Genomic DNA, 14,929 nt, shown 5'->3' on the forward strand with positions numbered 1-14,929 from the left:
TATATATATATATATATATATATATATATATATATATATATATATATATATATTTAAATCAGGAATTAAATGAAATCAAATATTCAGGCTACAGAAAAATAAAACTAAAACCATAAAAATTTCCATGCATTTTTTATTTATTTCAAAATTCTAAATGCTTGTTTCTTTTTGCAATCTTAATATCTAAATTTCATCACAATCTTTCCCATTATATACACAAGCGGTTAAAAACATCAAATATTGTTTCCTAATTTACATACCGAACTTCAACAAAACATTGATTATCACATGAAAAAGATATTCATTAGATTAAAATAAGGATTAATAGTATGTACTAAAAACCAATAAGGAATAATCTTACCTTAAAATTCTAATTTCAATATTTTGTCAAAGAGTTCCAAATATATTATAATATTTTGTTAATTTTTAAAATCAAGCGTGTTCATCATCGAACAATGAGAAGTAGGAAAAGAAAATTCAGTAGTATCATGGGATAATAATATAAGGATCTGTTCATGAGAAAAATCAGGAACTATTTTCTGTAATCTAAAAGAAATATCAGCAACCTCTCACCAATTATTCTATAAAACCTCACCGCCTTTGCTTGTTTTCCTGAACCTTCAATTTTTTTTCTGCTCTGTTTCCTATTTCTTAGAATCAGAGACAATCAACAACTCTAACCATGCTTGTCTACCAAGATCTTCTTACGGGTATAAATTTTTTCTCTCAATTTCAAAACTTGTTCTTTCTTTCCCTTTGCCACCCTATTGGGTTTCTTCTTTTGTGCAGTTTTGTGATATCGTAGGATTTTTTTTAGATTATTCGTTTGACCCACTTTGATTATAATTCCTTGTTCTTTATACTAACAATTCTTTGAAGAAGGTAAGCTAGTTGTGTAGGGAATATATTGTTTTTAGATTTATATCTTGTTTCTGTCACAATAGTGGTCTAGTTTGAATAATTGAGTTTTTTCCCAAAAGGTGAAGGTTTGATCCTTTTAAAATACTGTCTATAACCTTAGATTAGAACATTATCGTAGTTCTAAATGACAAAATTGTTGTATTTGTGTTAAAAGTGTAAATTATGTTTGTTGCATGCATCGCTAGACTCTAATGACGATGGACTTGGTGATCTAAAGATGGGTTTGATTTTCAGATGATGTGTTTGCTAGTTAGGAATTAAGATTTCTGCTTTCCTTTATCGAGGATTTGTTGATTTGATCATAATTTTCAACGGCTTTAACTTGAACTTGGGTTTGTTGATGAATTTTCAGGTGACGAGCTTCTTTCTGACTCATTCCCTTACAAGGAAATTGAGAATGGAATGCTGTGGGAAGTGGAAGGAAAGGTTTGTTGCGAATGATCTGTATAATTTGGAATCTCTGTTTCTTTGCATGCTTTCTTTTCATGTAAAGGGAGATTGCTAGGAACACTCTCTAATCTACTTTTTCTTAGCTTAAAATTTGTTGAGAGTTATAAAATCGGAGAAGAGTCTTTAAACAAGTTACAGAACTCACCGAGTTCTGTAATTTTCAAAAACATTCAACCGAGTGAATGCATCTAAAAGAGTGTGTTCTTATGTGAATAATGTGTGCTTTTCTGCAGTGGGTTGTTCAAGGAGCAGTTAATGTAGATATTGGTGCTAACCCTTCTGCAGAAGGAGGAGAGGAAGATGAAGGAGTTGATGATCAAGCTGTGAAAGTGGTTGATATTGTTGACACTTTCAGGCTTCAGGTAAAAGGATGATTCCTTATTTCCTGGAAGGAACCAACTATGTGTTGATTTCTTCTGCATAACAAATAGTTAAGTTGTTTTTGTTTTTGTTTTTCAGGAGCAACCAGCTTTTGATAAAAAGCAATTCGTGACTTACATGAAGAGATACATAAAGTTGCTGACACCGAAATTAGAGGCAGAGAAGCAAGATTTGTTTAAGAAACACATTGAGGGAGCAACTAAGTTCCTTCTCTCGAAGCTGAAAGATCTCCAATTGTATGTGCTTCATCTTTTCTTTGGTTTTATACCTGATTATGTGTTTCTTTTCTTTATGCATAAATGGTTTCTTACTATGATCAATGTGGCAGTTTTGTGGGTGAGAGTATGCATGATGATGGAAGCCTTGTCTTTGCTTACTACAAAGAAGGAGCCACTGATCCAACTTTTGTCTATTTTGCCTACGGTTTGAAGGAAATCAAGTGCTAAATACATGCAATGAGGGTAGTGGTTATCATATATCAGCGTAATACAAGCAATACTGTGTTTAATTTTAGTTTTTTGTGTTTTTGGTTATGTTAAAGAATTTGATCTGTATCCGTTTTACTTTTGTTGTTCATTAGAGGAACATGTGTTTTGGTTATGACTCATTGTTCTATTTTGTCCAATTAATTGTGCTTTTAATAGGTTTATTTTCTATATTTAATTTAAAATGGTTTGATACCGGTGCAGAGAAACTGGTACAACTTATGAATCTGTGTTATGTGTAATTCTTTGATGTCAAATATACATTTTAGAAAAGTTAATAACCATTTTAGAATGTCACGTTTGATCAAAAGAGAAAATTGGTCTTAATCATCTCATGTGTTATGAAAATCACTGCACCCTTATATTCAGTGCATATTGTTCTGTTCCATATGAATCAAAGAATCGTCTGAAGAACCATTAAAATTTGCAGAAGTCAGACAACAATAAAATTAAGGTCATAAGAGAATCAATAAAAATAATCAATCCAAATCACTTTGATTTACAAATCAACAAAATATTAAATTAAACTATTTGCCATTTGTTGTTCTAGATTTAAAATTATTATTCTTAATTAATATTGTTTTTTTTTTTAATTTCAGGATCCAATGAAGGTGTTTTATTGGTATATAATTTTTAATAGTGACTCATATATTATTTAATGTTTAATTTTTAAATGTTTTTATTTTTACAAAATAAATAAATTTTAATTTTATAATTTTTTGTTTTCATGCATTAAAATTCAAAATCAAATAATTTTTAGTAATTTAAAGTCCATCAATTATTTATTATTATATAAAAATTTATAAAAACCAAAAATTAAAAGAATATCATATTAGATTAGTTATGAGAAACCATACTAAATCCATTATAAAGATTACATTTTACCAAAATAAAATATTAAATCATTTAGATGTTTCTCGATAAATAAAAGTTAAAATTATTAATTTTATCAGCACAATTATTTTCTTAAAGAGGGAAATTTTGAACTAAATAACCACTCGTTGTTCCAAAGGTGAATTGAGCTCTCGAGATTTCGTTAATTAATAATCTATATAAGGTAAACTTGTCGTGGCGTTATTATTGGTTAAACATCTTGTATTGAGTATTTATTTTCACCAACAAAACTCAAACTTAAGTTCTTACTTAAAATGATAGAATCTAATACCACTTGAGTAAAATATATGTTGATACCTTTTTAACTTCTTACAACAATTATTTTCTTAATTAAAGCATATGTTCTTACATGATGATATTTTGATTAATTTTTAATTTATTACTCCAATCACCCATTAATTATCTATTTTTATTTTTTTAATGGTATAATATGATGATCTAAGAGTGATTGGAGTGATAGGTTTAAAGTGGGTAAAAAAAATAGTTAAAATATATTTATTCTATTTTCTTTTATAAAAAAATTGTATTTAAGTATAAAGTTATTTCGGAACTCTCATAAAATCTTAAAGTCCATACTCAACTAATTCAAAGAATCTAAACCTAATATAAAACATCATATTTGCTTATAAAGGTGAACACACAAATTTAATAAAGTAATTAAGGATTACACTAAACATAAATTCTTAATTATGTATTTAAATACTAAAAGAAAATCCTTGAATAATAAATTATATTAGTGACAAAAATAATTAATCATTATAGTCACAAAATTATATAATAATTTGTAAACTAAAAATTGTAACTAAAATGGTTTCAACAATTATAATTGATCTCTAAATTAATAACTAAAATAATTTCTATTATGAATCGGTAACTAACATTAACTATTAAAATTTTGACGGTCAAAGAATGTGATCTCTAAATTAGAAAAGTATTTTCTAAATTGGTATTTTAGCATTTTTTTATTATTAAAATTGATTATTATTTAAGATTTTTTTTGTAATCAAAGCATTATTAACTATTTATAGGAACAAAATATTGTTTTTTTTATTATAAATAAGTTTTATGTCAAAAAAAATGTTCAATAACAAATAAGAATTATTCAATAATCAATAATAGAACTAAATATAATAATTAAATAATTTTTCTAGTTAAAATACAAATAATATATCATTAAGTGAGATTTTATAAAATATTTAAATTAAGGGAAAATAGAAAATCTTAAATAATAAATCAAAATACCATTTTATGACTCGAACATAGATAAGTGTTTAGGCTAAATACAAATAAATGCAAACATAGATAAGTGTTTTAGTGTAAATCGTTTTATATTTCACCTAATTTTTCTTTTTAATAGTTATACTTCGAAAATAATCATTTTAACCTGTAAAATTGGATAATGTTAATGATTTTGCTCTAATTAATTCCTAAATATAAGTTTATTATGAATATATATATATATATATATATATATATATATATATATATAAAAGAATCTAGAAAATAGGTAAAGTAAAAGTGATTTTAAAAAATGCAACTTGATTATTTCATGATAAAAAGAAATTATTAGTCAATTAAATTTTTAAAAAAAGTATTTATTTCTTTCTAACTTCTCTCTAAAATGTTGATAAATCTAATCGGTTGTTTGAAGATTTGGAATTCACCAGATACTCCTGGCATCGAGGGTTACAATTTTATTTGATTATTTTCTTAAATAAATTTATGTTATTTTTCTTTTTTGTCTTTTAAGAAGTTTGTTTGTATGGAAGTGTTTTCATGTGGTGTTAAGGGGTTCAAGGTTAGGATTGTTAGGGTATGTTTTAGTAGTTGATCAAAGTTCTTATGTACAGGTAGAACAACTTGTATGAAGAAGAGCTTATAAGAGTTAGTACATTTTGAGTTTAGGAGCTTCAGATAAGAGAAACTAGTAAAATTTTTATACACATGATTGATTGATGCATATAATCTATTGTATTGAAGATAGATGAATGGATATGTTAGCTTGGCTTGTGATTTTGATTTAGTTAGTCTTGAGTTTTGGTTAATGTAGTTTGAAATGGTGATATTTATGTTCAATTTTGTGTGACATGGTGTGATTGAAAAGGTATTGTTGTTGTTAAACTATCTAAGATGAATAATTTTGATCAACTTGGCCTATGTGTAGTATTTTGACCTTAAAGAATGTGATTTTGAACTAAGGAACGAGTAAAAGTGGTCATCTAATCCAAATTGATGATATGGTGATATCTTCATGGAGTTTCTAATATTGTGAGACTCATTGAACAAGCCAAACTACCATCGAACGAGACCAGAAAGCTGAAATCAAGAGAACTTCAGACATTCTACTTGCTAAACGTGTTTGTTAAGACAGCTTCTAGGGACGTAGTTTTTGGACGATCAAATCGTTAAGTGAGATTATTTTGAAAAATCCAATAGCTTAGGGTAAAGTCCAATAGTTCAAGATGTTTGGGTAACAGGTGAGGGTTAGATTCACTAGAAAAAAATGAACTTGAAAATTTTTAGAGACATGAGAGATTTTTTGGTTGTTGAATGAGCTTAACTGGCTAACAAATTAAAAAGAATTTAGCTACAAAGCCTAAGCCGTTGGATGAGACGAATATATATTTAAAGGTGTTTCACTGGACAAAAGGACAATTCGCCGAGAGAATTTAAGTTGAAGGAATAACATATCTAAAGTCATTGGACGAATTGTGACTGGACGAAAAATCACATTTTTGAGGAAAGGAATTGTTATGGTGTATGAATTGAAGGTGAGGTTGAAACTGTTTCATCCCACATAATTTGGCAAGACACTACCTCATTAATACAAACACCTACTTGCTCGATCAGCTGAAAACAACTTGAATCGTTTGATGTATAAAAAAATGAAGTCCACAGGTTTAAATAATTGTTTATATACAGGTTCACAAGTCTTGTTTGTTTACCATGACGAATATCATATTAGCCTGATTAACATGTTAGAAATTGCAAACATATCAAATTTCTATTACTACTAACAAAATTGACGATCAGATTGTGTATTTTTAAAAGATAGATGATTATAGCATGCTATAGGTTATATCATACGGTTACAGATTGACAAAAGAATAAGAGAAAGATAATAAATGTCAAACATCCACGTAGGTTTTCCATTGGCTCGAGATGTCTCGATAGATCGTTGTAAACTAAACAATAGCTTGCTCCACAAACCACCCTATGCATAATAATTCAGGCTTGCTTTCTTCTTTGCTTGGACTTGAATAATACCTTCATTAAAGTCCTCATGGTTCACCTGCGTTTGAAACAAACAAATTTCAAAAACATTCCAACACCAGGTAAAATATACGAAAACAAAATATAACTGGTCAGAAGCTTTGGCACTGAATTGAACCAGAAAGGAAAAAAATATAAAGACATTGGCAATAGTTATTGTAAGAGATATATGACTCGCTCCAACTACAAGCTATGCTTGGGGTTCATACGATTATGTTGGTGTTTATAAGAAAAGCTCTTAACAGCAATGCTAATACTATCGTCTACACAAATCACGGTGTTAATTTTCTTTCAAACATTTATGTTTATGTTTAAGCTTAGAATATCTGGAAGAAGACAAACCTCAGTTGCATCACGGCGTAGAGCTAACATGCCAGCCTCAACACAGACAGCCTTCAGTTGTGCTCCATTGAAATCATCCGTGGAACGTGCGAGCTCTTCAAAGTTGACATCTGGGTGAACATTCATCTTCCTTGAATGGATCTAAAATATCAAAGTAAGAGCAGCCAGTAAGTGTTTTGTTCAAAATACATGTCAGCAGATAAAGTCTAAGACATCAAACCTGGAGAATACGAGCTCGTGCTTCTTCACTTGGGTGGGGAAACTCAATTTTACGATCCAATCGACCAGAACGCATAAGGGCAGGGTCAAGAATATCTGCACGATTTGTTGCTGCTATCACCTGCAATTTACATGAATACATGGAAATGTAACTTCAACCTAACTGAACAAAATGTCCAGAAAATTAGATGCAAGTACTAAATATTTTCACGGTTTAAATTGTTATAAATGGAAGCTATAGAATTAAAGAACCAGTCCCAAAACATTGGATTTAAAAAAATTACATGTACTTTTACTCTTTGCCTGAAGACAACAAGCATACTTTGATGATATCGACAGAAAAATAAATAAATAACAAGAATTAAAAGGCAAACCTTAATCCTGTCATCACTGCTAAAACCATCAAGCTGATTAAGTAATTCTAACATTGTCCGTTGTACCTCTCTGTCTCCACTTACTTCACTGCAATCAGACACAAGATATATATCAAGGTTGATGAGCCACTACACTTTAACTGAGTAACACACTATCTCTACCTCAAAACAGAGATGGAGTAGTCAGTCAATTGCAAATGTAGGTCTAAATTATTGCAGGTTAATACCTATCAAAACGCTTTGTACCAATTGCATCAATTTCATCTATAAATATAATGCAGGGTGACTTCTCTTTTGCTAGTTGAAAAGCATCACGAACAAGTTTTGCTCCATCTCCTATGAACATCTGCATAAAACTCCTTGTTAGATCATTTTAATAAAAAACACGTCAACACGCACTAATACAAACAACAAAGGTAGCAGTGTTCAAGTGAAATAGAGAAAGTGAATCTTGTCTACTCAGATGTGTCGGATGAAACAGGTGCTATTTAATGCAGGTTAAGGTAGTACTCCAAATATTAAAACATGAGACAATAATTAGTAAGAAATCCAGACATACACCGAAGAATTCATCAAAAAGAAACTGAAAAATAATTATCAATGGGATAATGTACTGATTATTCACTTATACTAGGAAAAGAAAAGAAAATGTTACGGACACGTAAAAATGGAACAATTAGTTGGTATAAACAGAATTGTTCATGCTTAGAGATATATAATGGAGAAGAATGAAAACTAAATAGAAATAGATTGTCATACCTGGACCAGTTGAGGACCTGCCAATTTCAGAAAAGTGGCATTGGTCTGTGCTGCACAGGCACGGGCCATCAATGTTTTGCCAGTCCCTGGAGGTCCATATAACAGGACTCCCTTGGGAGGACGAACTCCTAACTTTTGAAACCGCTCCTTGTGGGTCATGGGCAAAACAATGGCCTCGACTAATTCTTGAATCTGTGGAGAAAGACCAATTTATTGAATGACTCAGAGGTTGCATTACCTAACACCAAAAAAAAAATAGAATTCCATAAATTAAGGCAATAATCAATGCTCACCTGCTTTTCTAGCCCACCAATGTCATTGTAATCTTCTGTGGGCTTTTCATCGACTTCCATTGCCTTAACTCTAGAGTCATACTCAGAAGGCAGGGTATCCAAGATTAAATAACTATCCTTGTTAACACCAACAAGATCACCGGGTTTTAATTTGTCAGGGTCAACAAGCCCAACAACTGGAAGAAAGATTGTCTGTCATCAAAAGAAAGCATTATTAAGCTCGACATTACAGAAAGTGTACCAATAGTTTTTCTCACAAAAAGCACAAGATAAAAACAACCATAACAAGACCAACTGTCTCGAAATTTGAAATAGTAACAGCAGATGTTGAAATTTGAATAAGAATAATATCCATTGCCAACAATATGAAACTAATCATCCATTTCACCTGTCGAGTAGAAGTCTTAAGCACAACACACTTCCCCTTCCTTTGTGAATCAAGATCAATATTAGCACCATCTTCTTCAGCTTCATCTTCTGGGTTCATTTCCAATATCTAAATGCAAAACAATTACAACATAATAACCCAATAAGAATGGGAACAAATGAATAACAACTTCTTCCATCCGATTCCACAATATTCAAAATTCAAACTCAAGAAACCCCCAAAACAATATCCAAAATAGATAAACGAACAACATATACCTCAACAATGTTACCAACGAGGTAGGGCAACTGCTTATTGAGCTTAATCTTTTCCTGATTCTCCTTGATCTTATCCTTGTACGATTCCAATTCCAAATTGGTCCTTTGCAACTCTTCCTTCAGCCACGGCAAAAAAATTCAATTAAAACCGGAAACCCTAGCGCTAAGAAAATGAAAACGAACGGAGCAAACTAATAGCGTAATCGATGGGGTTAGGGTTACAGAAGAAGAGAAAACGAAACGAAAAGAAGAGGTTGTACCTTGAGAATGCGAATCTCGTTGTCGAGAAGACGTGAGGCTCTGACGACGTCGTCGGTGGTCATATTAGCCAACTGATCATCTTCGAAGGTCGCATCCTCTACCATCGCGCTCGCCATTTCAATTGCTTCTTTCAGATCAACCTGATGCCAGTCCAAGCGATTCAACACTAACACTCACAATTTGGGGAAAGATAAAAGAGAGAACCTAGGAGAAATGCGATACTTAAAGTGTTACCAACGAAGACGAAGGGGTGCTTTTATTGCTCTGTTAAGGAATTTTGATAGGGTTATGAATCATTATAATTATGAATTAACATAAGTTATAGAATTAAAAAACATAAACTTAGATTTCAAATATATATATATATATATATATATATATATATATATATATATATATATCATGCCAAGGCGGTGGAATAGATTTTTTTATGCTTACAGGATGGAGAAAAAAAATTAAAGAATAAAATGATGAAAATTAGTATTTACACAATAATATGACTTTAAACAATATTACTAATGGCGGACTAAATAAAATTGGCACCATAGAATCCATGGCTCAATTTTAGTTTCAAAATCAGTATATATATATATAACAAAAAATAATCCTTCATAAAATATTTAGAAAAACACATTAATGTTTGATGAGAGCATATTATTTCCTCATTTAATGTTTAATTCAAGAGTTTTAATTAAATTTTGTTTTCAAAATATTTAATTTAATTAAAAATTTTAATAATTAAGTTTATTGAACATGAGATATAAAAACATGTTAAAAATAGATTTTTAATTGTATCAATGTTTTCTAGATATTTTGAAATATGAAAATAAATTGATTAAAGTTTCATAATATCATAAAGATAAATTCAAAAATAGACAATTATAAAGAGGATTAAGTATAATTTTAATCTCTAAATTTTAACATGAAATTGAAATTAATCTTTGTCCAAAATTTTGATGAATTTTAGTCCTCAAACTTTAAAAATAGATGAATTGAGGTATTATCCTAAGAAAGGAGATATTTTCACAATGCTAAAAGTTGCAATAAGACACAAGTGTCAACACTTAAGGTTGAGAGTTTGAGTGAAAGTTTTAAAAAATTATATTCAGTAGTTTTTATATCTTCATAATACATTAGTTTGTAACATATTTATTATTAACTAATGAGGTTATAGAAAAAAGGGAGAGTAAACCAAATTGTAGATTTAAATTGGAAGAATGTTTTAGACCTATTAGGTATTCTCGATGGAAATGGATTATGTCTTAAGGTTTAGAAACATAATATGTGTGTTAGAAGATGTTGATTTAATGCATATAATGTTATTTGAAGGTCATGAAAGCAAGTTTACTTTACCACCAATTATCATCAAATTGTATTAAGATCTAAAAGAGTCTTATTTGTTGCATGGTATGAAGAAAATAAATGGTCAAATTTGTAGTTGTTCGTTTAACTTAATAAAAATCAAAGAGTAAACATCAACAATTTGGAGGTTTGCTAACACAATTAGACATCCTGCAAATAATGGTGGATAGATTAATGATGATTGTACACATTCTACCTATATAATTGAAACTTCTTAATCAGACTAAATTTGTATAGATTTCATGGTATACCATTTAACATTATATTAGATAATGATCTCCTTTTCACTTATAGTTTTGTTAAATGCTTAAAAGTTTTGTCAAAATGCTTAAAGAAACTGTACGGACCAAATTTTGTTGACTTAATTCAAATATATTTATTTATAGGTTATTCCATCCTTAAAGAATTTGCTCAGAAATTGTGTGTTAGATCAATTGGTTCAAGTTGGAATGAAAATTTATTCCTAATAAGATTCATAATAATAAACATAAAAAAACATGGGTATGGATCCTTAAAAAATATTATATGAAAATATAAAACAATTTTATGTTTGTTTTAGGATGGTGAAAACATATTAGTTGGACAAGAATTAAAACGTGTCAAATAAGAAAGTTAAGATGATTCATCAAGTTGAAAATATTTATAAATAGTGAAAATTTTTATACAAATTAAAGAATAAATTTTTTAGTATTATCGGTGCCAATCCTAAAAATATTTTGTAATACACTAAAAAAAGGAAAAATATAATTATTAATATAATATAATAAAAAAATTGAAATCTAGACAAACAAAGAATACTATTTGAATATTTATACGGTTAAAGTATGCAAAAATCTATTCTAAATTTTATAATGTATATTTGCATCAAATCATAGTCATTTACACTTATTTACACTTCAATGCATGTATTAAAAAAAATTAATCTATGTAACTCAAAATTTAAAATCCTCTCATGTAACCAACGTATTCTAGTAAAACTTTAATAAACTTTTCTAATTATGATATTTTTATTGAAATATCGTACAATAATTAATTATAAACAAAGATGTGATAATGTGAGTTTCATGAGTCACTTAAAATTAAAGAGCGTAATACATGTAAGTTAAAGTCTAAAATATATAGTAGCATCATTTACATCAAAATTCCATTGTCGTCCAGCGGTTAGGATATCTGGCTTTCACCCAGGAGACCCGGGTTCGATTCCCGGCAATGGAAATTATTTTACCAATTAATGTATAGGTTTTTATTACTGTTGGATAAAATTGTAAATACCCATTTATATTCATAAACTTGAGACACATGAAAATTAAATTTAAATAGTTTGTAGGTTATGGATTTTTGTTTCAAACTAAAAAAAATAGTTTCTGAGAAATAATTTTTAACTCCTGTGATTATAAAAGTATTTTATCATTTGAAAAAATTAATATATAGGTTTTTACGGATGGTCATTTTAAATGTTTCAATGCATAGATGTTGGATAAAATTGTAAATACCCATTTATATTTATAAACCTGACACACATGAAAATTAAATTTAAATGATTTGTAGGTTATTGATTTTTGTTTCAAATTTAAAAAATAATTTTAAGTATAAAACTTTGCATTAAGTTTCTGAAAAATAATTTTTAACTCCTGTGATTATAAAACTATTTTATCATTTGAAAAATGTAATATATAGGTTTACGGATGCTCATTTTAATTGCTTCTATACATAGATGTTGGATAAAATTGTAAAAATACCCATCTATATTTATAAATCTGAACACACATGAAAATTAAATTTAAACAATTTGTAGGTTACGGATTTTTGTTTCAAATTTCAAAAAAAAAAAAAGTTAAGTATGAAACTTGTATTAAGCTTTTGAAAAATAATTTTTAACTCCTGTGATTATAAAATATTTTGTTATATCATATCAACTTATTTGACATATATATTTCTTTTAAATTACACGATTCCCATCTTAGTAGGGATATTTTAATTTAGTATTTGTCCTTAAAAAAATATCTATTACGTCTCGACTCTTAGAAAGTATTTCAATTAAGTTTTTTCTAGAGAACATTATTAACGTCATTAACGACATGTCACATGTCAGTCTCTGAATTTTTTATTTTTTTTTTTTGCAAAAACCTTTTGTTATTACGTCTCAAGACTTCAATGCAACATGTGTCAATCTCTAGTTTTTTTTTTATTTTTTTATTTTATTTTTTGTAAAAAAAAAATATTGCCACGTATCAAGTTTCTGATGTGACACGTGGCAGAATAATTGTTTTGATTTTAATTTAGTTCTCATACATGTTTTTTTTATTCAATTTAGTCCCTACTTTTGTATTCTTAGTTCAATTTTGTCCCAATTTTTTTAATAATTAAAATATATTTTTATAATTCATTTTTTATAAGATTAAAACTAATTAAGTTAAATAATTTTACAAAATTAAGTATTGATATTTTTATTAAAATAAATATTATACTAATAAAGCAATATAGGCACCCAATTTTCTTTTTTTTGAAATGGAGCAATGTTGTCTCTCTCCAATGTCAGACCGACCAAATTTATTATTTTTATGAATGTTATACTAATATTTGGGTGCCTATAATGCTTTATTAATATAACATTTTTACTACTAAATTTTAATATAAATTTCAGAATATTTAATGTCGTAAAAATATTTATATTTAATTAATTTTAATCTTATAAAAAATTGATTAAAAATATATATTTCAATTATTACAAAAAATTGGGACAAAATCGAACCAAGAACACAAAAGTGAGGACTAATTGAATCAATGAAACATATATGGAAACTAAATTGATATCAAGACAATTCTCCTACCACGTGTCACACTAGAGACTTGACACATGGCAACAAATTTTTTTCTACAAAAAATAAAATAAACAAAAGATTAAAAATAAAAAAAAATAAAAAACCAAAGGTTGACATGTGTCACATTAAGATCTTAACACATGGCAAAAAAAATTTTGCAAAAAAAAAAGATCAATACACGATGCGTCATTAATGGTGTTAATGATTTTTTTTATGAAAAAAATCTAATTGAAACACTCTTTAAAAGTTAAGACGCAATTGAGGTACCAAATTGTCACACTCTAATAAATATAATTTGAATAATTAAAACTTTTGAAAAATAACTTTTGACTCCTGCGATTATAAAATATTTTTAGTTTTATTTTTCTTTTTATATCACATCAAAATATAAGAGATTTAGACTTTTTTTTGTTTGAGGTGATCGTATAAATCTGGTTATTTGTAAAGATAAATTATGAAATATTTTCGTGTTTTTATAAAAGGATTTAATGTGAAAAATGAAGATGAATTAGCCAGATCTGCCTCAAACTCATCTCTTCAATTGTGCGAAATAATAGATGATTATTTTACTTTTATAACTCTATATGTATGATACTTGTTACTATATATATATATATATATATATATATATATATATATATATATATATATATATATATATATATATATATATATATATATATATATAATAAATAATAATATATATTTATATATATGTAATAATTAATAATAATTAAAATATTGTTAAAAATATAACAATAAATATATTATATATAATAATTAATAATAATTAAATTATGGTTAAGTTTTAATATTTTTGACTTATCCAATAATCATTTAATTTTATTTTTACTAGGTCTTTTGGTAATCTTCAAAATTATATATATATATATATATATATATATATATATATTAATTTATCCGATCACTCACTAACTTTTACAAAAATTATCTTTAAATTTATTCATTATATCGTTTAAATCTACTAAAAGAAACATACACATTTATCTACCCAAATTCATCCTCAGACTGTCCTTCAAATCCATATTCTCATGAGAAGACACCCTTATAATATGTTCACTTGATGATATTTACTATTTAGAGGGATGAGAGATTAATGATTTGATGGTGATTGAGGTGTTAGAAATGAAGGAATTGAGGAATTTCATTATTTTTCATTCTCTCTCATATGCAAATATTTGAAGTGATTTGTGTAAGATTATTGTAATGCCCTCCATTATTTTTTTTTCATTTTCTTAATTCAAGTCTATTCACATGCATGTTTTCTTAATTTATGTAAAGTAATGATACAAAACATCACCGACAATGTTGTATAATTATGATAATAATGTAAAAATATGACTTTTAAAGTTATGCTTACAACAATAATTAATACTCCAAATTTTTAAATTATTTATCAAAAAAAAATTCACTATGTAAAAATATTG

At 27.6% G+C, this 14,929-nt stretch overlaps 2 protein-coding genes and 1 non-coding gene across 3 annotated transcripts; 2 read left to right on the forward strand and 1 right to left on the reverse strand.

Annotated features, from left to right (window-relative positions):
• The first annotated feature begins 447 nt into the window (after positions 1-447).
• LOC114190155 (translationally-controlled tumor protein homolog) lies at positions 448-2,408 on the forward strand. Its single transcript, XM_028078941.1, has 5 exons — positions 448-710; positions 1,274-1,347; positions 1,605-1,733; positions 1,831-1,988; positions 2,081-2,408. The coding sequence occupies exons 1-5, from the start codon at positions 683-685 to the stop codon at positions 2,196-2,198; spliced, it is 507 nt and encodes a 168-aa protein (XP_027934742.1). The 5' UTR covers positions 448-682; the 3' UTR covers positions 2,199-2,408.
• Positions 2,409-6,116: 3,708 nt separating this feature from the next.
• LOC114192452 (26S proteasome regulatory subunit 6A homolog) lies at positions 6,117-9,576 on the reverse strand. The gene is made up of 10 exons (XM_028082180.1): positions 9,297-9,576; positions 9,037-9,153; positions 8,780-8,887; positions 8,392-8,583; positions 8,099-8,290; positions 7,567-7,685; positions 7,340-7,427; positions 6,967-7,086; positions 6,747-6,887; positions 6,117-6,423 (listed from the first exon to the last, which is right to left on the reverse strand). Exons 1-10 carry the CDS (start codon positions 9,411-9,413, stop codon positions 6,346-6,348), a joined length of 1,272 nt encoding a protein of 423 aa, XP_027937981.1. The 5' UTR covers positions 9,414-9,576; the 3' UTR covers positions 6,117-6,345.
• Positions 9,577-11,802: 2,226 nt separating this feature from the next.
• TRNAE-UUC lies at positions 11,803-11,874 on the forward strand. Its single transcript has one exon. It is a non-coding gene; the product is annotated as a tRNA-Glu (tRNA).
• Positions 11,875-14,929: the final 3,055 nt, after the last annotated feature.

The sequence above is a fragment of the Vigna unguiculata genome, chromosome 7, assembly GCF_004118075.2.
Source record: "Vigna unguiculata cultivar IT97K-499-35 chromosome 7, ASM411807v1, whole genome shotgun sequence".
In the NCBI taxonomy this organism is placed as follows: domain Eukaryota; kingdom Viridiplantae; phylum Streptophyta; class Magnoliopsida; order Fabales; family Fabaceae; genus Vigna; species Vigna unguiculata.